General features: G+C 66.7%; 2 protein-coding genes and 1 long non-coding RNA gene across 13 annotated transcripts; 2 read left to right on the top strand and 1 right to left on the bottom strand.

Annotated features, from left to right (window-relative positions):
- Positions 1 to 103: 103 nt before the first annotated feature.
- MIDN (midnolin) lies at positions 104 to 9366 on the top strand. Of its 7 annotated transcripts, none has more exons than XM_077860743.1 (9): positions 104 to 263; positions 1472 to 2098; positions 3120 to 3207; positions 3384 to 3446; positions 5449 to 5577; positions 5663 to 5977; positions 6105 to 6315; positions 6510 to 6770; positions 7376 to 9366. In XM_077860743.1, the coding sequence occupies exons 2-9, from the start codon at positions 1866 to 1868 to the stop codon at positions 7651 to 7653; spliced, it is 1578 nt and encodes a 525-aa protein (XP_077716869.1). In that variant the 5' UTR covers positions 104 to 263; positions 1472 to 1865; the 3' UTR covers positions 7654 to 9366. The 7 variants fall into 7 exon arrangements, with proteins under 7 accessions (XP_077716869.1, XP_077716872.1, XP_077716871.1 ...); XM_077860746.1 differs by having other exon boundaries at positions 105 to 263; positions 6171 to 6315; XM_077860745.1 differs by having other exon boundaries at positions 105 to 263; positions 6168 to 6315.
- LOC144290998 (uncharacterized) lies at positions 7808 to 10844 on the bottom strand. The gene is made up of 3 exons (XR_013358453.1): positions 10614 to 10844; positions 9243 to 9289; positions 7808 to 8196 (listed from the first exon to the last, which is right to left on the bottom strand). It is a non-coding gene; the product is annotated as an uncharacterized LOC144290998 (long non-coding RNA).
- CIRBP (cold inducible RNA binding protein) lies at positions 10322 to 22863 on the top strand. 5 transcript variants are annotated; one of them, XM_077860752.1, is made up of 8 exons: positions 10323 to 10563; positions 19133 to 19253; positions 19335 to 19441; positions 19553 to 19691; positions 19783 to 19864; positions 19982 to 20052; positions 22384 to 22514; positions 22695 to 22863. In XM_077860752.1, exons 1-7 carry the CDS (start codon positions 10429 to 10431, stop codon positions 22386 to 22388), a joined length of 660 nt encoding a protein of 219 aa, XP_077716878.1. In that variant the 5' UTR covers positions 10323 to 10428; the 3' UTR covers positions 22389 to 22514; positions 22695 to 22863. The 5 variants fall into 5 exon arrangements, with proteins under 5 accessions (XP_077716876.1, XP_077716878.1, XP_077716880.1 ...); XM_077860754.1 differs by having other exon boundaries at positions 10326 to 10563; positions 19783 to 19876; XM_077860753.1 differs by lacking the exons at positions 22384 to 22514; positions 22695 to 22863 and adding an exon at positions 20452 to 21222 and having other exon boundaries at positions 10326 to 10563; positions 19783 to 19876.

Below are 22863 nucleotides of genomic sequence, written 5' to 3'. Positions count from 1 at the left end.
GTGTCCCGGCGAGGCTCGAGGGGCGGGTGGCTCGATCCCCGGGCGCCCCAGGGCCCGGCCTGCAGGCAGGGGCGGGGGCCCGCCTGCGTCACCGGCCGCCCGGCCCTCCGCCCCCTGCCCGCCCAAACTCCACCCCGAGGGAAGGCGGTGCGGATAAAGGCTTGGGGGCCGCCCGCTCGGCCCCAGACCTGCCCCGCCACCGCGCGCCGTGCCCGGACGTGGGTCCACTCGCGACTGCTGAGACCTCGGACTAGCCGCGTCCGGTGAGTGCGGGCGGGACGCGGCGGGACGAGCACGGTGTCCCCCTCTGGGCTCGGAGGGGCGCCCCACTTTTCTTTGTTCGGGGAGGCAGGCGGGGCTCGGGGTGTCTCCGGGCCTGGCAAGCCCCTCGGGTCGCGGGATGGGAGGGGCTCGGCGCGGCCAGCACCGCCCCGGCGAGACCTCAGCCCCCGCCCCGCCTCCCAGGCACTCTTGCTACCCCGCGAGTGACCTTGAGCAACTTGCTGTCGGGGCTCGGGGTGCCCGGTCGTGCGGCCCCCGCCTCCTGCGTCGGAGGCTCGGGCCCCTGGCGGAGGTCCCCCCGCGCCAGCCGTGCCGCAGCCCGCCCCCCGCCCCCCGCCCCGGGGCAGCCTCCTCGCCCCCTCCCCACGGCTCCGGCAGCGCTCCCGGGCGGGGCCGGCAGGGGGCGCGCCGGCGCTGCTGACTCACCGCAGCCCCAAGCGGCGCGCGCGGGCGCAGCCGGGGACGCCGCGTCACGTCACGGCTCGGGCGGGCGCGACTCGGGAAGCGGGCCCGGCCCGCGGGACAGGGGTGGGACGCGGGAGGTGCAGGCGCGGGAGAGGCCCTCGGGCCCCGGCCCACGTCACCGGGGCGCAGGACCGCCCGCCACGCCGCTCCTCGCCGGGCCCTCACGCCCCACGGGTGGGGGACGCCCGCCGGCCGAGGCTCCTGAGCGCGGCCCGGCCGCGAAGCGCGGGGATCGCCTCCCGCTTCCGCTCGCGGCGGCTTCCCGGACAGACGCGGGGGGGCAGGTCCCCGGCTTCCTGCCCCTCCCGGCGCGGAGACCGTGCCCGCCCCCACGCCGCGCCGCCCCGGCCGGGACCCCGCGCCCCCGCCCCCCGCCCGCCGCGGGCCGCGGGCCGCCTGCCCTTTGTTGCGGGCCGTATGAATGGCCCCCGGCGCGGGCGGGTGGAGCGCGGGGGCGGGCCGGAGCGGCGCCAGCCCCGCCCCCGCCGAGCTCCCCTTGGCCGGCGGGCCGGGGGCGGGGCGAGGGGCGGGCCCGCGCGGCCACGTGGGGCAGCTCGGCGGCGGCTCCCATTGGCCGGCCCGCGCGGCCGACTGGGCGTTCGGCGCGCGCCGATTGGCCGACGCGGGGCCGGCGGAGTAAGTAGTGAATGGGAGGGGGCGGCGGCCCCGCCCCTTGGAACGTTGATACATTATAACTTTTTTTTCTTGTTACTTTCACCCCCAGATCTTCCAAGCGGCGGCGGCGGCGGCGGCGGCGGCGGCGCGGCTGTTGCTAAGGAGGGGACGCGCGGGGCAGCGCGGCCCGAGCGGCGGACGGCACCGAGCGCGGCCTCCTGAGCGGCGCCCCCTCCTGCGGACCCTCCCCCACGCCCGGCGCCCGTGAGAGCAGCGGCGAGTGCCGCCCCCGCCCCCGGAAGGCGCCCCGACGAGCCCACGCGACCCCGGAGCGCTGCTCGGATCCGTGACTGCTGGCCTCCTTCCGCTCCGCCCCGAGGACTTTGTCGGAGGGGACGCGCGCGGACCGCCCCCCCAGGGAAGCCCCCCTCCCCGCACGGCCCGGAGGCGCGGCGAGGATTGGCGGCGCCCCGCGGACCCCAGCCCTCCTGCGCGGGCCGGGGATGGAGCCGCAGCCCGGCGGCGCTCGGAGCTGCCGGCGCGGGGCCCCCGGCGGCGCCTGCGAGGTGGGCCCGGCGGCCGAGGCGGCGCCCATGAGCCTGGCCATCCACAGCACGACGGGCACCCGCTACGAGCTGTCCGTGCCCCCGGACGAGACGGTGGAGGGGCTGCGCAAGCGGCTGTCCCAGCGGCTCAAAGTGCCCAAGGAGCGCCTGGCGCTGCTCCACAAAGACACGTAGGTACCGCGCGCCGCCCCCAGCCCCGCCGCCCCCTCGGGCCTCGGCCCCCGGGCGGGAACAAAGAGCGCGCCGCTCGGGGAAGGAAGGGGGCGGCCAGACGGGGGGCGGGGGCGCGCCGCGCGCTCTCGGGCGCCCTCTGCTCGGCCTTGCCTGCCTCGGCCCCCTCCCCCGCCCAGGGTCGCTGCACAAAGGCGGCTGCGAGGGCGGCCCCCTCCCCTCCCGGGAAGGCAGGAGTCCCGGGTCAGCGTGGGGGTCCCGGCCGCGGGGGGGGGGGGGGCGCGGCCGCCGCCTTCTCTGCCTGCGTTCCCGCTGGCTTCCGCATCTGCTCGGTGCCCCCCTCTACGTCTGGCTGTTTTCTTCCCCTACTTGCGTCCTTCTACCCCCCTTTGTTCTAACCACCGAGCACTCCCGCAGTCTCCCCCTCCCCCCTGGTATTTAAATCGCCTCCGGGCCGGGGAGCACTCCCCCCGCGGGCCTCCAGGGACATGCAGTGTCCATCCCCAGCGGAGGGGCCCCGGTGGGGGAGGGGCGGGTGGGGGAGGGTCTCCTTTGTCTGAGCCGCGGCGGCCTGCGCCGGGGAGGGAGGGAGGAGGGGGAGCCCGGCCCCGCAAAAGACCCTAAAGGCTAAGCCCTGTGGCGCCCACAAAGAGGAGCCCCGGGCCGGAGTTACTGAATTAGAGGCCGGGGCGGCCCTGGGGTGAGGGGAGGGTGGCAGAGGGTGGCGCGGGTGTACTAGCGCTGGGGGGGATGAGAAAGTGCTTTGTCGGGGTGCAGAGGTGGTGCCCCAGTACAGAGTTGGGGCCCACGGGAAGGAGGTTTGAGCTGCTGGCACGGGGGGGCTCTCAGGGCCAGATGTTTGACACTTCCCGTCCCCCCCCCTACACACACACACCCCCACCCCTCTGGTCTGGAGGCCAGGAAGGGATGGGGTGGGTCGCCCGTATCTCCCCCTGTGCCTGGGCTTCCGCGTCGCTGCCTTGTCTCCTTGGCCTCACCCTCTTCCTTCCTCCCCCCCAGCCGGCTCAGTTCGGGGAAGCTGCAGGAGTTCGGCGTGGGGGATGGCAGCAAGCTGACGCTGGTGCCCACCGTGGAGGCGGGCCTCATGGTAAACGGCTGGGGCAGAGTGCCCCGGAGGCTCTGGCGCAGGCGGGCAGCCCCCACCCGAGAGCTCGGTCCCTAGCACCCTCCCTGCCAGGGCAGCCCCTCCAGCACGCAGGTCCCCTGCCCCGGGCCCGGGCCCTCCGACCGGAGCGCACGCTCAGAGCAGCTTCTCTGTTTCAGTCGCAAGCCTCGAGGCCGGAGCAGTCGGTGATGCAGGCCCTGGAGAGCCTGACCGAGACGCAGGTAAGCCCCGCGCCGGTCCCTCCCAGCCCAGGGGGAGGGCCCCGGGGGTGTTCGTGCTCCCGGGAGACCGCGGGGAGGGAGGAGACGCGCCGCCCAGCCTTCCTGCCAGTTTGGCCTGGTCACCCAGCTTCCTCTTCCTCCTCCCCCCTCGCACTCACCACCTGACCTTGAGGGCCTTCTCTCCCACGGTGGCTGCCATGGGGGAGGGGGCTGGGCTTTCACAAGCCGGCCTGTGGGGGTGACCTTGGCCCCGCGCTCCCACACCCACACCGGGGCCAGGCCCCCAGCCCCATAGTGAGGAGCACCCCCTCCGCAGCTGCTGCGGTTTCCCCACGGCGACCTTTTGTTGGGTTTTTTTGTTTTTGCTTTTTTGTTTGTTTGTTTTTTAGTTTCTGCGGGTGGAGGGGGCTGGAGGGGCCAGCCTGGGTGACACTCCTTCCGCCTAGTTTGACCCCATTGTAAGGAGTGGGGAGTCACCCCTCCCCCTTCTCCCTTTGGCCTTTGTTCTCTGCCCCAAAAGGGGGAGGGGGGCACCCAGCCCCAGGGCCATAGCCTAGACAGGATGTTAGGAAAATATTTAGCAACTGGCCAGGAGCTGAGGAGGAAGGCAGGGACTGGCCCACAGCCGGGTTCCCGGTTTTGTTGCAGGCTTTTTTTTTTTTCTTCTTTTTTTTTTTTTTTTACCTCCTCCTTTCCTCATTTTTCTGGCGGCGGGGCCCTCCTCCCTGGAGGGTGACACAGGCCTCAGCTATCCGCCTGCTGCCAGGGTGGGGGAAGCAGGCTGCTGCCCGCCCCGGCTAGGGGGTGGGCTGGGCTGGGCTGGCCGCAGGAAACCTGCTCAGCGGCTTCCCTTCCTCCTGCCCTGAGGCCCTCGCCCCCTCCCCGACATGTAGCATCCTGTCCTCACCAGCTCGCTAGCGAGGAGGAAGAGGGGCACTGGAGCTGGGTGGTCTGCCATCAGAAGGGCTGCTGGGATGGAGGCAGAGCCGGGGTCCCGGGCCCCGGGTGGGGGCTGCGCTTGACTTCCTGGTGAAGATGTGAACGGAGCTCTCTGCTCACAGGGGGCCTGCGGTTGGCAGGGGGGCCAGGGGTGTCTTTGGTTCACATCCGCCCCAGGGTGCCTGCGTCAAGAGTGGGGGGGGCACTGGGCGGAGTGACTGGGCTCCCAGGGCTGTTTCCCCGCCTGGCACCGAGTCATGCCCTCCTGTTCGCCCTCCCCAGGGAGGAAGTTGCAGGGCGGAGGGGTGGGGGGGGACTCCCCAGCTGCTCTTGGGAAGCCACCCCAGGCCCTTCCTGCAAGGGGAGTCTCTGGGGCTGCGGGGGGTGCCATGCAGACCAGGCTTCAGGGTGGGGGCTGCGCACTGCCCGCCTCCCTCGCCTCCTCCCCACGGCCCCCAAGCAGAGAAGGTTACGCCAGCCGCTGCCAGCGGAGGGCTGGGAGGCGGTGGTTCTGAGTCATCCCGGCCTATGTCACTTCTCAGAAACCTCCACCCCCCCCACCACCACCACCATCCTGGCCCCTGGGGAAAGCTCAGCTCTGGCCAGGCTCCAGAGGAGGAGCCCGATGCAGACTGGGCTCGGATGCACCCCCACCCCCGCCATATTTGAGGGTTTGTGTTGGGGCTAGCTGTGTTGAGGTCTCGGGGGACGCAGGCCTCAGAACCATCAGGGCCCCTCCTGCACTAGCTAAGCCTCCCCCTCAGCCTCAGCCCCACCCAGGACAGATAAATATTTATCTTGAGAAAGCAAAGGTTAGGAAGAAGAATTTGTCCAGGAATTCCCGCCCACTTGCTGCCTGGGTGGCTTAACTGGGAGGGGGTCTGAGATTGGCTCCCCTCCCATATTCACAGGCAGAGAATTGGGGGCCGGGAGGGTGGGGTTATTCGAGGGCAGCGACTGCTGACTGGGCCTTGCCCCCTCTGGCCTCAGTTTCCCCTTGAAAGAACCAAGCTGGCCAGGGAGGGCCAGGCCCCCCCATCTGACCCGCCTCTGTCCCCCACAGCCCCCAGTGGCGCCCGGGCCGGGCCGGGCTGGCGGAGGCGTCTTCCGGAAATACCGATTCATTTTATTTAAGCATCCGTGGCACCGACAGGGACCCCAGAGCCCAGAGAGGGGCGGCGAGAGGCCCCAGGTCACGCAGCGCGGGGGGCCGGGGCTGGGCCGGGCTGGGGGCGCAGCAGGCTGGGGCCCTGGCGCTGACGGGCCCCTCTCTACAGGTCAGTGACTTCTTGTCCGGCCGCTCGCCGCTGACCCTGGCGCTGCGCGTGGGTGACCACATGATGTTCGTCCAGCTGCAGCTTGCCGCCCAGCACGCCCCACTGCAACACCGCCACGTGTTAGCCGCAGCCGCCGCCGCAGCCGCCGCGGCCCGGGGGGACCCCAGCATGACCGCCCCCGTGTCCTCTCCCTGCCGGCCCGTGTCCAGTGCTGCCCGAGTCCCCCCGATGTCCAGCAGCCCTGCCCCTGCGTCCCCCTCACCTGTCACAGCTGGCTCTTTCCGATCCCACTCAGCTTCTACTACCTGCCCCGAGGTGAGTCCGGGGAGGGCTTATTCTTGCAGCCGGGAAGGCAGGGCTGTCCCTGGACTTCGGGGGACGGGCGGGGGGCTCCGAGTCCCAGATACATGCTTTGTATACGAAAGCTGCCCCCGCCCCCCAGACTTTGGATTCCAGGGGCTGTCCTTGCACCCTGCAGCTTACGGGCCTCCCTCCCCCTGACCAGCAGATGGACTGCTCCCCGCCTGCCAGTTCTGGTGCCAGCCCCACTTCCACCCCCGGGGGGAGCCCTACCTCCCGCTCCCGCAAACCCGGCGCTGTCATTGAGAGCTTCGTGAACCACGCCCCGGGGGTCTTCTCAGGGACCTTCTCTGGTAGGTGTCTCGGTGCCCACGTGTGACCCCACCGGAGATCACGTGCTGGGGGTGGGCAGCGTCCCTACCATTCCCCGCTGTGTGCCTCACCTTCCACCCTGGGGTCCCACCTATATTTGAATGTGGGCCCCCTGTACTTTGGGGGCCATGTGTCAATCTCTCAAGCACTCACTCCCCCCCAACGCCTCCTGCAGGCACACTGCACCCCAACTGCCAGGACAGCAGCGGGCGGCCACGGCGTGACATCGGCACCATCCTACAGATCCTCAATGACCTTCTGAGTGCCACACGGCACTACCAGGGCATGCCCCCGTCCCTGACCCAGCTGCGCTGCCATGCTCAGTGCACACCCGCCTCGCCTGCCCCGGACCTCACCCCCAAAACTACCTCCTGTGACAAGCTGGCGGCCACAGCCCCGGCCTCCCTGAGCCAGGCCCGCATGTGCAAGCCCCTGGGTAAGTGTCCAGCGCGCCCCACCCGTCCTTGGGCTGCTCAAGGCCTCTCTGTGCGCCGCTCAGAGCAGCTGACCCGCCGGGGGGGCGGGGGGGCAGCAGCTGCTGCTCACCATGCGCTGCACGAGACTGGAGAGAAGGGAGCATGTGTGTTGGGGGCACAAAGTGTCCTTGTCCTGCCTGGAGGGGGTACTTCCTCCCCCCCCCACCTTGTCCAGATGGCAGGTGGAGCCTCTGTGAATGGTCGAGTCTGATGAAGGAGGGGATCAGAGCCGCTCCGGGGGTAGCCTGTGTCCCCCAGAGACCCGCTTATCCCCAATAAATCCCGAGTCCTGCGGAACAGTGTCCGCCTGGTGGGCCCCGGGCCCAAGTCACGGAGGGGAAACCAAGGCAGCAGGCCGGGTGCCTCCCTTCGGGGACAAGTAGCCCGAGGGCTCGCGCTCCACCCCCTCCGGGCGCTGGCCTGGCCTGGCCTGGCCTGCGTGGAGATCGTGCAGGGGCCCCCCACCGTGGCTCGGGAAGGCGGGCTTGGGCCTCCTGTTTGGGGGGGCGGGGCGTGGTCTCCGCATCCCGAGGGGCTCAGGGGTCACGTCCCTGCCTCCTTTCAGGGGACCGGCTGCGGCAGACGGAGAACCGCGCCACGCGCTGCAAGGTGGAGCGCCTGCAGCTGCTGCTCCAGCAGAAGCGGCTCCGCAGGAAGGCCCGGCGCGACGCCCGGGGTCCCTACCACTGGCCGCCCAGCCGCAAGGCCGGCCGCAGCGACACCAGCGGCGGCGGGGGAGGCGGCGGCCCCAGCGAGGCCTCCGGCCTGGGCCTCGACTTCGAGGAGTCCGTCTGGAAGCCGGAAGTGAACCCCGACATGAAGTCCGAGTTTGTGGTGGCCTAGGAACCGCGTCCCTCGCCCCAGCAGCCTGGGCCCACGGTCCCCGGCGAGGCCTGCGCGCGGAGGGCAGGCGGCCGGGCAGCGGGAGGCCCCTCCCTCCCCGCCAGCTTCCTTCTGGTTTTTTTGTTTTCTCGTTTTGTTGGTTTTTTTGTTTTGTTTTTTGTTTGTATTTTTTTTAATTTCCATTCTTACCATGGTTTTCCAAACTCTCCGTGGACTTGGCTCCTGCCTCCCTGTTCCCCGCCTCTTCCTCCCGTCGTCGCGGCTCCCGTCCTCGGCCTGAGCTGGGTCCTTCCCCGCCCACTTCCCAAGCTCCAATATGTAGCAGTCACTCCAGATGGTTGAGAGTGGGACGAGACGAGGAAGCCGCCCCCACCCCTTCAGGTTGAAGTCAAAAACGTAGATGCCTCATGATGCACTTTACAGACGGGCAGGGCCTGGGAGGGAAGTCCCGCTGCAGCTGGCGGCCCGCGGCCCGGCGACGGAGCCGGCCTGCACGCTGCTCGGCCGCTTCTCCTCCACATCTGTGCTTTTTTCTCTTGGTCTCTTTTTCCAGGAAAAAAAAAAGAAAAGGCGCTTCAGTAGGCTGGCCCCAGCCTGCCTTGGGGTTCAGGTGGGGGCGTGGGGCCCTCTCCTAGTAGGGAAGAGAGAGGGAGGGGGACAGACCAGCCGCCAGCCTTCGCGTCCACGCACTGTGCCATTTCCTCCTGCCCCACCCCCTTTTTGTTCTGAGCTTGGGGTATTTATAGACTATTAATTTTCTGAGCCAATAGTGGTTGGGAGTCTCTTGAAAACTCGGGAGAGAAATGGTTGGGGGCACAGGGGAAATGACCCCCAGCCCTCCTTCCTGGCCCAACCTGAGGGATCTGGGCCTGTGGCTGTGTCTGCAGGCCCTCTGGCAGCCAGGAGGGGAGGGGGTGCTGAGCTGTGAAGCCCCCGGTAGGGGTGACGCTGTGTAGCATTAACCCCCTTGGGGGGGGTCGCTGCTGGTTTAAATTGGACCCTCCCCACTCATGCCCTTAACCCCAGATTCCCCTGGGGCAGAGGGACAAGCCCCCTACTGGGGCCATTTCAATGGGGGTGGAGTTTTTTTTTTTCATTCACGTATTTTTTACTGATAATGGAGATGATCGGGCCCTGCCCCCACCCCCAGTCTTGTCCTTGCCCCAACTTTCTGTCCTCCAGACACCCCCACCCCCCACCTATTCCTTCATCCTATTGTAGGTGAATCCCCCCCCATTATGTGTTTAAAGTTAATGGTTTCGGATGTGAACATCATGTGTTAACTGTAGCTCTGTAAACTTTTTTGTGGGGTGGGGTGGGGAGGGAGGGATCAGAGGGTAGGGGTCAAGGATTTGTTTTTTGTTTGTTTTCATTTTCCAAAAAAAAAAAGAAAAAGGAGAAAAAAGGAGTGGGTTTGTTTTTGAAGAACTGTCTTGGATACCTATTTAAATGTGTTCTGTTTTGTTTTTTTTTTAACGATTTTTAAATAACACCTGTGCCTCCGCGGGTCTGAGGGTGGAGGCCCCAGGCAGGAACCAGCCCGCCCCCCTCTGCCCTCACCAGGGCTCCCCCAAGAAAGCATTACCCACCCTCGGGGTTCGGGCTGTGGGGTGTCCCGGCACCTTGCGTGAGTTTCCTGTATGAAAACAAAATTGGGAAAGATAAACCTATACCAACACCGTGATTTCAAGTAATAAACAGAAAATGAAACAAGTGAATGTGCTGCCCACTTGTGGGGGTGGGGGGGTCTGGGCCATCCCAGAGGAGTCCTCCAGAGCGCGATGGGTGGCCTTACATAACTGGGAGTGGCACGGTGGGGGAGTCTCCCTGAGAAGGGGGCCTGGGGTGATCAAGTGGCCAAGCGAGATGCTGGGTCCTCCCGCTGCCTAAGGCGGTGGGAGCTGGAAGGTGGACTAGGGTTGCATCCCAGAACTGTTCCCACGTTCCTTCCCCTCCCCGGCTGGAGGTGAGGGTGGGCAGGAAGTCGCCCCGGCAGGGGAGGGAGGGGCCAGCCACTTCCCGGTACCCAAGGCCGGAAGTCCTGCAGGGTGTGGGCACAGGGCTGCCTGCTTACATGTGCCCTGGGTGGGGCCTCCGTTCCTGGCTCTGGGAAGTGGGCTGGGTACCTGCCCCTGGAACCGTCACCAGGGATACCTGGCCGCACACTCTGGGACTCAGTTTCCCCAGCCACTGACAGGGAGGCTGCTCCAAAGGCTGGGCCAGGCAGATGGTATGGCCTGGGTGGGCCCCTGACCTGTTGACCTGAGCCCCCTCCTGGCTGCTGGGCCTCCAGAAGCTCTAGCAGAAATCAGTGATTCCCCAGGGCCTGGGGCTTGCGCTCAAGGCCTCTCTGGCCTCACCGTCCCAGCCTCGGGTGAACTCTCACCCCTCTCTGGCCTCACCCTGGCCTTGCATTCCAGCACTGCCCAGCCCTGACGGTCATGCATCAAGCCTCCAGGCCTTTGTCCGGGCCATGCCCTGTGCAGGAACACCCGTGTCCTGGCTGCCCTTGCTCTGTCTGGGTACTTCCTCAATCGGCATCTTCCCAAGGGTCGGGCCGGAGGCACATCCTCTGGGGTCCCACCCTCATCCACGTCAGGGCTGGGCAGGGACAGGACAATAACAGCATCATTTCCCATGTCCTGCCACCTGAGAGAACTAGTTAAGGTCTCACGTAATGGATGAGGAAACCCCAAGCCCAGGGAGAAACTTCACTTGCCCTAGAGGATCGGGGTGTTTGTTAAATCGGTGAACACCCCTCCCGGCGGACCACTGATGGCCCAAGCCCTTGCCCGCCCAGCCCCGCTGGACCCCAGGGGTAAGGGACACGGGGCCTGTCCCAGGAGTGTCCGGGGAGCGTCTCCCGGAGGCCCAGTCACTCCGGAATCATCGCAGGCGCACCACGGGAAGGTAGGATGTCCCCCCCACCCCCACACGCCATCAGGCCGATCCCTCCAGACCTCAAAGTCAACGGCCACAGGTTGGAGGTGTGGGCGGGACAGCTCAGGTGGAAACTTCCGCCCACGCAGCTGCCCCTGGGGTCGGTCAGGGCGGAGGGCTGCGCCCAGGTGATTCCACAGGGCTGGGTGGGGGATGTGGCAGCAGGTGTCAACTGAGGCAGCCGCTGAATCACAGGCTCAATCGGGGCTGTGCGCGCTGCAGGGCGGGGGGCAAGTGCCCTGCTGCCGGGAACCCACCCTCTGGGCGCTGCCTGGCGCCCGGCCCGGAGTCCAAGGGTCGCGGCCCTGCCCTGGGGTCCCAGGAGGGGACGACACCCGCTGGGGGCTGCGGTCCGCGGCCTCCTCCCCCACCGAGTGTGTGCAACGCACACACGTAGCCAGGGCAGGGCGCCCGGCCCGAGCGAGCCGCGGCCAGGAGGGCCCGCAGGCCAGGCCACGAGAAATAAAGGTAAACTGAGGCCCGGCGAGGGCAGAGGCTGCGGAGATCGCAGGGGGCGGTGTCTGCCCTGCGCCGCCCCCTCCTCCCATTGAGGAAAAAGCTGAATGGGAGGGGGTGGCCCCCGGAAACCCGCAGGAATGGAATCGCGGTTTCCACGGCAACGCGCCGCGAAACGGGCCTGACGTCACCGTGGGGAGGGCGCCCCGCTCGCCCCCGGCCGCGCGTCGGGGGGCCCAGGCCCCGCCCAGCGGGGGGCGCCTCACTGGTGGCCGCGCCCGTCGCTCCTGCGCGCGCACCAATCACAGCGCGGCCTGGGCGCCGGGGGCGGGGCTGCGCCGGGGCGGCCGAGTGCGCAGGCGCGGCGCGGAGGCGGGCGGCCCCCTCCCTGCGGTCGCGCGTCTGCAAATTTGGGGGCGGGAGGCGCGCCGAGGGTCTGACGGCTCGGCAGCGCCCGGACGGAAGAGGGGGCGTAGCGGGGGGCGCCGCACGTGGACCCCCGCCCGGCGCCTCCGTTCGCACCCCTCCTTCCCCGTCCAGGCATTGTCTGCTGCCCCCGCCTCCTGGGCTCGGTGACGCGACCTCCGGGCTGGGGGAGCCCTGCACCCGGGCGGGGGGACAGCGCTCGGCCGAGCCGTGGCCCCAGGAATAGGAGTCTGCCGAGCGTTGCAAGAGGGAAGGGGTGCCCCTAGGGGGGGAGCGTGCACGCCGGCCTGGAGACGGCGAGCAGGTGCATGGGGGCTGCGAGCTCAGCTGGGGGAGGGCAGGGCGGAGGCGAGGACCCGAAAGGGGCGATGCCCCAAGGGTGCGGCTGCGATGGACAGTGGCCCCCGAGGAGGGGGGCAGGAGGGGCCAGCGGAGGCCCCGACAGCCAGGGGGCCGGCGGCTGGGCCTTCAGCCTGGGCGTGGACGCGAGGCCCGAGGACGGGAAGCCGGGGCGTTGTCCGAGGGGGGCCTCCCGTTCCTAGCGGGGAGGGGGGGTGTCAAGGAGGCTGCAAGAAGCTGGGGGTTCGGAGGGGGGGAGCGAGTTTTGCTGTGACCAGGAGTCCACTGAGGGCAGGCAGCTGTCAGGGGGAACAGGAGCAGGCTCCCGGGTGGGGAGCGCGCAGGCCTGAAGGGCGCCCCCCCAGTGCAGGGTCGGGCTGGCTGCCAAGGCGGGGAGGCTGGTCTGGAGGCCTGAGGCCAGGTGGGCAGTGCTCCTGGAGGACGACACAGCCGTGGGCCAGCAGGACAAGGTCACCGGGGTCACTGTTTTCTGCTTGAGGCCAGAGTCCCCGGAGGCGGCCAAATGGGTAACTGGGGCTGGCCCCACGGTTTTGGGATGCCAAAGGCCAGGATCAGGGCCTCCGGCGAGGGGCGCTGGGGACACGGCCGTGCGCGGTGCCGTCGGGGCCAGCTCCCGCACCCCCAGCACCCGGCGGGTGCCTGAGGCACAGCCGCCCCCACCGGGCCCCATGGGACCCGCCTACCTCTCCCTCTCCGGGCACCTTGGGAATGGGAGTTACCAAGCCACAGCCAAGGGTGCTGGGGCCCAGCCCAGGAGTCTTGACTCCAGCCCCACCCACGGCTGCCCAGCCCTGGGAGGGCAGGGGACTGGCAGCCTCTGGTGTGACCTGGGACAGGTGAGCAGCCCGGCCCCGGTGTGGGGGTGGGGCTGCTGTCACCTGGGGCCCTGTGCCAGTGACTGCCCTCCTGGGTCTCTGACCCTGGCTTGCTGCCTCGACTTCTCTCCCCTGTGTCTGCGCCTCCTGCCTCTGGCCTGTTCTCTTTTCCTCTGGGCTTACTCACTTTCTCGGGCTCTCTCTATCTGGGTCTCTATCCCCCCGACTCCGCCCCCTCTCTGGGGGCCCCCTCCCTCACCCCCGGCACACATTCCAGCCTCCACCCCCGCCTGGCCGTCCCTCCCTGGAGCCAGCTGCTGCTGCGTCGGGTGCCCAGGATGCAGGGAGTGGGCTCAGGCTGGGTCAGAGGTCGGCGCGCGGGCAGGGGCTGTAGGGGGCACCCCCTAACTGCTCTGGAATGTGGGCGGGGCCGCCCGCAGGCCTGGGGAGCCTCGGCTCTGGGCAGCTGGCTACAGCCGAGCCGCACACGCCCCACCCCCCAGACACTGCCCACAGGCCTGTGAGAGAAGGAGCGCAAGCCCGACTCCCACACGGGCCCCTTGCAGCCACCAGCCCGCCCTCCCGCCCACGCTCAGAAGTGCACCCCTCAACAGTGAAGGGGTAGATGCGGCTCCCCCCCGCAAGGCCAGGTTCCTGGCTCTGCCATACACGGCCCCCCATATGCAAACACCCGCGGACACCCACACTGGCTCCAGCTCACACCTGGATGCCACCACAACCTCAGTCAACAGTGTGACTCTCAAAACAATGGCACCCCCATTCTCACCCTGGATGGAGACCTCCCTCAAGAAAACCGCAAAATTGAAAGTCGCACCCGGCAGGGGCAGGCGCTCAGATCCTCAGAGACTTCTCACCCAAGGCAGCACCCTCCCCCAAACACAGCCCACTGCTCAGGCCACAGGCTGCCCACGTACCCTCGGGGGCCCCAGGCCCACCCGAGGGGCAGAGACCTGCTGGTCTGGGGCGGGGACAGGCGGGCTGTGCCTCCACTGCTCCATCCCCGCTGAGACCCTGAAGAAAGGGACGGGAGCATCAGACCATTTTCACAAGAAAGAGCAAAGAACCCCAAGTGCCTCTTCGGGGTGCCCTGTCCCTGGCTGACACCCCTGCGTCAGGGTGTCCTGACCCCAGGAAGTGCTGCTGTGCGCCCACTTCTCAGATAAGCGCCTGACCCCAGAGAGGGGTCTGGCAGCGCAGCAGGGTGCCTGGCCGGCACTGACCCAGGGGAGAGATGTTCCGAGCCCGGCAGCCGCCTCCAGCAGGCTGTCCTCTCCCAGCCCCCGCAACTGCCGGAGGGGAGGGGGGTGGTCTCCATTTGGGCCACTCCAGTGTTGCCGTGGAGACACCACGACCCCCAGGAAGGGGTCCCTCTGTCCCTCCTGCTGCCTGCAGGGAGCCTTTGTACCGGTGACATCTCAAGAGTGGGGCCAAGGTCAAGTGAGCGGATAGGACACTTGTGGGAGACAGCTCCTCCTCCCCCTGGGGGTGGGGGGCAGTGAGCCTCAGCCCTTGCCCAGTCTCAAAACCCTAGGGGTTGTGTCCCCAGCCCCAGCCAAGGCAAGCCGCGGGGTTGTCAGCACACAGGCTTTGTGCCCCGCTCTGGCAGTCCACGGGCATCTGCTCTATGTTGTACCATGCACCGGGTGTGTGCTTGCCCCCACACTTACCGCCACACGTGCCTCCGTGTCCCTTGGTAGAAGTGAAGGGGTCACCGTGGGGGTCCCTGGAGCACCCCGAGTACCGCAAAGCAAACGTGCAACCCGACGCAGGCCCGGATTCCCACAGGCATCTGACCTAACCCAGGTGGGCCGCAAGCACACAGTGCGTGTCTGTGTGTGTGTCCTGGGCCCCACTCCCAGCCCACCACATGCGGTCACCAGCACCAACTGGGCGCTGCCTGGCCTTGGCAGTCCCGGGATGGGAGCCTGGGCAGGGGCAGAGGAGCGGCGGCCTCCACATTCCCAGGCCTCCACCCACGGGGGCCCCACCAGGGCCCCCCACCCCCGGTCCTGCACAGTGTCCTGGGCTGTGGAGCCCCTGTCCTAGGAACAGGAGGGCCGCTGGCACCAGGTGCAGCTCCCATTAGCTCACGGGGTGGCAAACAGCTGAGTTTCCTGGGTTCACAGTTGGTGGCCACCTGGGGCCTCCTGAAGACCTCGGAGGCCCCCACCTCCTCCTGCAGGTAGGAATAGGGTGGGGGGCGGTGTAACTCTCCTGCGGGGTTCTGGCCTCCTGCAGCTGTCCTGTGCCCTGGGAGACCCCGGCCACTGCCGACACGTAGCACTTGTGCCCACCCCAGGAGGCATGAGTCACGCCACCAACCACAGGCACAGAGGCTCTGTCGCAGGTCACACACACCCAGCCTGTCTGTGACTGATCCCACATCCACATCCCTCGTGCACACGCTTTGGGGTCTGTGTACAAGCCCCTTGCGTCCTTGCACTTGGAGCGCCACGCAGACATGCTTTCGAGGGCGCACACATGCACGCGTACGTGTGCCTGCCACGCACACACTTCCATATCCCGGCGCGCACACGGCCCCACTTTGGCGTCCACACAAGCACAGTCCCCAGCAGTCCTTGTGTCTGTTTACCCACGACTCCCCAGCTCGCCCGCACACATGTGCACCACACCTGGCAACGCGCACACTCATCCGGGCTCCGCTTCCCCCACCCTGGCTCTGGGCCCTCCGGCTTTGGACCGGGCGGGCCGGCGTCGCTGCCAGGACGGCCCCAGTGCGCGCCCCCGCCGGGAGGCCGCCAGGTGCACCGGCCCGGCCCCCGCCCCGCCACCGGGAGGGGGCGATAATTACGCGGCCTGAGGGTTCCCCCCCACACACGCGCCTTTCATCCCGGCCAACGCCCGTCCGGGGCCCAGACGCTCATTACCGCCTCCCGCCCGGTCATTAGCCAGGGTCGGGGGAGGACCCGGCGTCCAGGGGCCCGGCCGGCGGGAGGGCGCGGGGGGCGCCGGGCGGGGCCGCCCTGCGAGACGTGGCTCGACCCGGAGCGCGCCGGCCGGGACGTCCCGGCCTAATCCCCGTCCCGCCGGGCAGGCGGCGAGCGCAGCGCGTCCAGGCCGCGAATAGCAGCCTCTGCCGGGCCCGCGGCTATTTTGAGCCCATCCTCCCCAAGCACCCCCGCCTCCCACCCGTCCCGGCGCGCTGGGCTGCGGCGCAGGGTCGGGCCTGGGGGCGGGACAGGACCGGGTCCCACGCTGGAGCGCGCGGCGGGACCGGAGCCCCCGGCTGGTGACAGCGAGGCCGCAGCGCCCCCTCGTGTCCGCGGGGAGAGCGGGGCGCCGCGGTCGCGGCCGCGATGGAGGGGAGGTGGTCCCAGACCCCTGAGAGCGCCCCACGCGCACCCACAGGTGCAGGGGACCACAGGGACCGCAGGTAGGGAGACAGGCAAGGCGCCAGACAGGCGAGCACAGGTTTGCACACAATGCCCAGAGCAGGCGCACCTGGCGACAGGTGCCCCCAGGTCGGGGTCCTTTCTGTGAGGGGACCCCGGGACACCCGTGGGTACGCTCGGAGGCGGGTACCCAGCACCGGGCCCCGGGATCGTAGTAAACGTTTAATAAGCGTGTGCTGGCGGGATGAGGGAATGAATGAAGGAGCAGAGCGAGCGCTTCACAAAACCAGGGGAAGCCGCCTGGGAAGTGCGAGCCGCGGCGGCGGGGCGGGCTGCTGCTGGGCCACCGGCTGCAGGGAGGGCGGGCCGGGCCGGAGCTCGGAGCCACGGGCGGGCGGACTCTGCCGGAGCACACGGGAGGGTGGCGGGGAGGCCTCCGGGGCGCTTACCTGGCCCCAGCTCACCTCCGGCAGCACCGCCCACCCCCCACGCCCCCGCGGCTTCGGGCGGCACAGGGAGCTGGGAGCTGAGGTCTCTTTCGGCTCCTTTTAATAACCACCCTGCGTGAGAGGCTGACGCAGCAGCAGGCCGCCTGTGACGGGGAGTCGTAAGGGAGGGGTGGCACGGGGTGGTGAGGTGCAGAGGGGGTGGCCGTGAGTCATGAGCTGCTCTGGGGGAGGGGGCTCCTGAGCTCAGGCCATCCCACTGATCCCGTCACTGGAGACCGTGTCTGTGCCTGTGCCCCTTGCTTTGTCAGCCAGACCCCCCTGGGGTGGGAGTAAGTCTGAGGTCTCTGGTGGGCCTGGAGGTCTCTATTCCCAAACACCCCCAAGTCTTCTGCATAGGGTCTGCCCTCTGCACACTTTCTAGAGCAGGGCTCCAGCGTGCAGAACCCTTCTGCACTCGTTTTTTCCACCCCACAGAGGGGTTCCAGGGCCACGGGAGGCGACGTAAACCAAAGCCTGCACAGCGGGGGCAGATGGTGGCCTTGGGACTCCCCGGGAGCAATCGTGGGAGTCAGGGTCCCCACAAAGCTGGTTCTCCTGATACCAGAGATCTTGGAAACCCCAAACAGGAAAAAGCCACAGGGGAAGGAGAGAGCATGGCTCGCCCCACCGTGGGTACTGAGTCTGTTAGCGAGCACAGCCGTGCGCGGGCAGCAGGCAGGAGCACCTGCTGAAGGGGAGGCCAAGGGTGAGACGAATGTTGGGGCGCAGTGCTGGCCCCAGGGGTGAGGTTGGGTGCCCAGAGTGGGGCCCGCCTGCTGTCTAGAGCTGGAATGTACAGAAGTGTGTGTCTAGGTGAGTGTGGGGTGTGAGCACCACACCAAGCCGGGAGAAGTCAGGGTCGGGGTGGAAATGAGGTGTAGGTGCTGGTGGAGGCTTGTAGGCCAAGCAGGCTGCATCAAATTGGGGTGCCCCGGAGTTGGCGAATACTGGGGTCCATGCACGTGGGGTTGTCTCATCATGGGGTTTGCGTGGGCCTCGAGGCCGACGACACGAAGTGGTGTGTTCAGGAGCCTGAAGGTCGGTGACGTGCGCAAGTCTATCAGATTGCTGTTGGGGTCCGGGGGACTGACAGCGGGGCTCCGGCGGGGGTTGGCGGCGACTGCCGGGGCACAGCACAGGTCGGAGTTGGAGCAGCACCAGGGGAATCTCCATCAGGTTTGGGCCCGCAGCAGCCAGAGGCCCCTTTGTTCCCCGCCGCGGGCCTGGAGGGGAGCTGGGGGCGGGCGTGCGGAAGTGGGTCAGCCCCGCCCCGCCGCGCGCCGGCCCCGCCCCCTAGTCGCGGGCAGGGCGCGTGCCCGCCAATTAGCGCTCCCGGAGGCCGCGAGCGCGCGAGGGGGGCGGAGCCAGGACAGGCCCAGCCCCCGACTCATGAATATGAAGTGCGGCTGCGGCTGCCGAGCCCACGGATTGGCTGGCGCGGGGCAGGGGGCGGGGACCCGCGGCGGCGTACATAAGGCCGGGCGCTCGGCGGCCCCCCCTCACTCGCGCGTTAGGAGGCTTGGCTCGTTGTGCTGCGCCTTGTTCCCGCCTGCGTCAGGGACCTTCCCGACTCAGTGGTGAGGGCCCTGGCGGCGCCGGTTCCGCGGGCCCGGGGCGGCGAGCGGCCTGCGGCCGGCCGGAGGAGGCGGGACGGCGGCGGCACGCCCCTGGGAGGGGGCGGTGCCGGGGCGGGCCCGGGGTGGAGTCCGCCCCGCCGGCGGCGGATGGGCAGCGGGACACCGGGCCAAGCTGTGTCCGGAGGGCGTCTTTCCCTCGGGTCTGGCCCTCCGCGAGCGGGACGCCACCGCAAAATGGCGGCTGCGAGCGCGAGGCTGCGCCCAGCGAAATGGCGGGAGTGCCGGGTGCCCGGATGGAGTGGCGCAGGGCGTGCGCGGGGCGCATGCGCGCGGCGGTGGGCGGGGCCACATTGCGTGGCCTGGGCCGCCGCTCCCGGTTCCCCGCTGCAGTCGCGCGAGGGCAGCGCAGTTCCGGCGCCCTCCGAGTCCCCCGAGCTAGGATCCGAGTGGCGCAGTCCGCAGTGCGCTGTGGCCCGTTTCCGGAGCTCTCCGGCGGGGCCTCCCCCAGCCCGTAAAGAGTCGGCCCGAGTTGGCACCCGCCCCACGTGCCGGGCTCCAGGTCGAGGCCCCGGGCTGCCCCCCGCCCCGCGCCCAGTGCCCAGCCACCCAGCCACCCAGCCCTCACAGGCGCCCTACACTGTGGACCAAGCACTTGCCCTTCCCCGCCCCGGTGGTCAGGTTGGGATCTAGGCCCCTGCTCACAAAGGGGGACACCCGATGTGTGCCCAGCCGGTGACGGAGGCCGACGCCTGCCGTACACGTCCCTGCGGCCGTCGGCCCGGCTGAAGCTGCGGGGCCCCACGGCCAGGGCAGCATGAGGAGCGCTGCAGAGCCGGGCTGCGGCCCCCGCCCTCGGGGAGCCCCCAGTGTGGGGCCGTGCAGAGTAGGGGCAAGAGGTGGGGGGGGGGCAGAGAGGGCAGAGAGGTCGTGCCAGCCTTCCCCCAGCAAGCCTGCGTCCTTTCTGTGAGGGGCTGCGGGGACGGGGACGGGGACCGGGACCGGGCGGTGAAGCCCCCGGAGGATCTCAGTGAGGATTTCAACAGTGTTTGCCGCAGGCCACCATGGCATCAGATGAAGGCAAGCTCTTCGTTGGAGGGCTCAGTTTTGATACCAATGAGCAGTCGCTGGAGCAGGTTTTCTCAAAATACGGACAGATCTCTGAAGGTGAGGCTGGTGCTGGGCTGGGGGCGGCGCAGGCTGCCCGTGGGGAGGACCGAGTGCAGACTGCAGATCTCTCCTGTACAGTGGTGGTCGTGAAAGACAGGGAGACCCAGCGATCACGGGGCTTCGGGTTCGTCACCTTTGAGAACATCGACGACGCCAAGGATGCCATGATGGCCATGAACGGGAAGGTGAGGGGCTGCTGCTGTGAGGTGCAGGAGGTCCCGGTTTGCAGTGCGGGAACCCCACATCCCTGAGGGAGGGCGTGCAAATCCCAACCCGTGCAAATCTCTGGTTTCCAGTCTGTGGACGGGCGACAGATCCGGGTAGACCAGGCTGGGAAGTCGTCTGACAACCGATCCCGTGGGTATCGAGGCGGCTCTGCTGGGGGCCGTGGCTTCTTCCGAGGGGGCCGGGGCCGGGGCCGTGGATTCTCCAGAGGTGAGTGCTGTGCTCAGGGCCTGTGGCCCTTAGGGACATGGTGGGGACATGGCTGGTAGCCACAGTGCTCACTCCTTGTCCCTCTCTGCAGGAGGAGGGGACCGAGGCTATGGGGGGAGCCGGTTTGAGTCCAGGAGTGGGGGCTATGGAGGCTCCAGAGACTACTACAGCAGGTGACGGCCAAGGTCCTGCCCAGGGTGTGCGGGAGGCTTCTCGCTGGATGCCGGCGCAGGGCAAGGCGGCTCTGTTGTCGCAGCTGGTGTGAGTAGCTTGAAGTGTCTTTCTTGCAGCCGGAGTCAAGGCGGTGGCTATGGTGACCGGAGCTCGGGCGGGTCCTACAGAGACAGCTACGACAGTTACGGTAAGTCACGCTCCAAGGGCACCGTGCTGCCGGGGCTTGCGGTGGGAGCTCAGTAAGCCTTGGCGCCCTCCGCGAGCGACGCTCAGACTTTGTCATTGTGCTGGCCCGTAAGGGACAAGACTGCCCTCTCGGTCTCTGTGCCAGCAGCGGTTTCTACCACCAAACGTAAAGGCAAAAGCAGACTGACAAAGAAGGAAAGGGAGAGTGAGGGCCCCCCTGAGCAGCCAGCATCAGTGCATGTGCGGCCGCCGGCCCGCCGCCCTGCCCTCCGCTGTTGGGGGGGGTTGGTTACTCCCCAGGCTGCGGGGCCAAGCCCTCTAGGTCTGGACCCGGGCGTGGAATGCTGCATCTTGTCGCGTGCTTCAGTGCCTTTACACTGTACCTGCTTCTTGTTCTCAGCTACACACAACGAGTAAAAATCCTTCCTGCTCAAGATCGTCCTTCCAATGGCTGTATATTTAAAGATTTTGGGAGCTTCGCTGAATCGTTAATGTGTAGTGAACACACCTCCTTGTACCCCACTTTTGTAGTCTTATCGGTTCTGATCTTGTCAAACACAGCCTGACTGCTTCTGACCCCCAGATGGCCTCATTACTAGACTTTTCTTTTTAAAGAAGCGCTGTTTTTAAGGGTTTTAAAAACGTTTTGAAGAGCACTTCATATTTTCCTTTTTTGTTTTTACTATGAGCCATAAGTTTTTTAGGAAATCATTGGGGGTTGCGTGGGTTTTGGTTTTGGTTGTGTTGCCTTTTTTGTTTCTCTTTTTAGTGGGGTCAGGCCCGTGAAGTTGGGTGCCCCAATTCACTTCTCTTAAGATTGAACGGACTCTGAATCCGCTTTTTGTCGGAAGCTGAGCAAGCTGTGGCTTTTTTCCAACTCTGTGTAACGTTTCTGAGTGTAGCGTGGTAGGACCCATCCTGGGGCAGTAGTAGCAGAGGTGCCCTGGCTGCCCTGGGCCTGGCCTGTGCGGCCCTTCTGTGCTGTGTATGACCCACAGTAGACTTGCAGACGTCCCCTCAAGAGGTTCTTGAAAATGTTTATTTATATTGTCCTTTTTTACTGGAAGACGTATGCATATCCCATTGATGTTGTATTTGAAGTGGTTAAGGAATTCTTGTACGCAGTTTTCTTTGGCTTTACGAAGCCGATTAAAAGACCGTCTGAAATGAACCTTGCTCTGACAATTTCCCTTTCATTGCACAACACACTCCCTGCTACGGGTTCGAGGCAGTTGGAACTGAGCAGAGAGCAGTTTGAGAAGGCGGTCTGCCGGTCCTGCCTGAGGCCCTTGGAGAGCTAGACAGGGAAGGCAGGATAGACGGACGCTTGCCGGGCCCCTTGTGACAGCCGACTGCCATTGGTCCCGGTCAGGTGAGAAGGTGGGTGACGGGGTGGGCAGCTTAGCAGGGGCGGTGGACACTCGGGCATGTGACGCTGACCCGGACCGCCTTAGTTCAGGAGTCAGCCAGAGAGTGGACAGCAGGCAGTGTCCCTGGGCGACCACAGGATGACCGGCTCGTTAGCTAGCTCTGCTGTTGCTTTACAAGTTCTGAGCTTTCACCGCTAGCCTATGGAAGCTGCAGCCCCTCGGAGGACAGAAGTGTTGTGCGCCCAACAGAAACCTCTGAGACGCAAGCTGCTCCCTTGGCTAGCTCATATGTGGAAATAGCCCTGTAATTCGAGGTAACTCCTTTTGCTCGTGTCCGCATCCCTCCTCTTGTCAAGAGCTCATTTGAAAGTAAAGTTATGTACCTGGGGAATGTTCCTTTGACTGTTTTTCCTTTTCCATTTTTCTTTTCTTTTTCCTTTTTTGTTTTTTTGTTTTTTGTTTTTTAAATCAAGCTAGCACTAAAGTCAGACCTCGGCCGTTGGCCTTTCCCCGCCTGCAGCCAGGCGAGCGGCCTGGGCAGTCACGCCTCAAGAGTAGTTTCGATCCATAAGCAGGATTGGAGACCACCGAACGCCCTGCCTTTTGGAATTTTTGTTCATCAATTGACCGTCTTTTCCAGACCTCCTTACCTCAGGCTCCTCACTAGCTTTCTCTGATGTCTGTTGCCGCCATGAGTTTTTCCCAGAGCCCACACTCTTCTCTAAGCAGCTCCATCCCAATTGGGTAGCTGGCTCTGCTTAAGGGTGGAACGTGGCCTGGCCCATCTGAAAGGCGCAGGCCCACCCTGGGCACGCCAGCCTGGGACGGGGCCTCTGCCAGGATGGCCCCGATGACTAGCTTGAGACCCTCCTAGGAGCTGTGGATGGTTTCAGGGGAGGTGGGGAGGGGCAGACACGAGCTGTGGCTGGGACACTGGGCGTAACGCTTCTTTGCTTTGGCAGGTTGAAGGGAAGCCATTGTGACTTGGAAGGGTGGCCAGAGTGCAGCGATGACCTGGGGTCCCTGTCCCAGGAGGAACTTCACCTGGAAGCAAGAGCCAGAGGCACGGCTATCTGTCCTCACCATGTTACCTGTAAGTGCTATCATGAGGTGGGTGCTTTGAGGCCCTTTGGCCCTGACAATGCCTGGCCCACCTGGTGGGTTCTCCTTTCCTGGTCTCCTGCTCTACTGTGACGCCAGCTGGAGGCTGCGTTCTGGGGCCCCCTGCCGGTACCAGCTCTCCTTTACGCCCCCCCTGCTTCTTGTCTTCCAGCAGGTACTTCACTGGGGAGGCTGAGGTGCACGGATTCATGATGCTCCGTGAGGACAGGTGTGTGGCAGTTGGCACCACACGTATCTGGTTCTCCCCCCGATTCTCCCCCTCGTCGGTAGCAGGACCTGGAAGTTGGATTTGAATAAAGGGCTGGTGTGTCCGCACAGAA

The sequence above is a fragment of the Canis aureus genome, chromosome 19 (assembly GCF_053574225.1).
Source record: "Canis aureus isolate CA01 chromosome 19, VMU_Caureus_v.1.0, whole genome shotgun sequence".
Classification (NCBI taxonomy): domain Eukaryota; kingdom Metazoa; phylum Chordata; class Mammalia; order Carnivora; family Canidae; genus Canis; species Canis aureus.
Note: the sequence above shows the minus strand (reverse complement) of the source record. Positions and strands in the feature narration are given on the sequence as shown.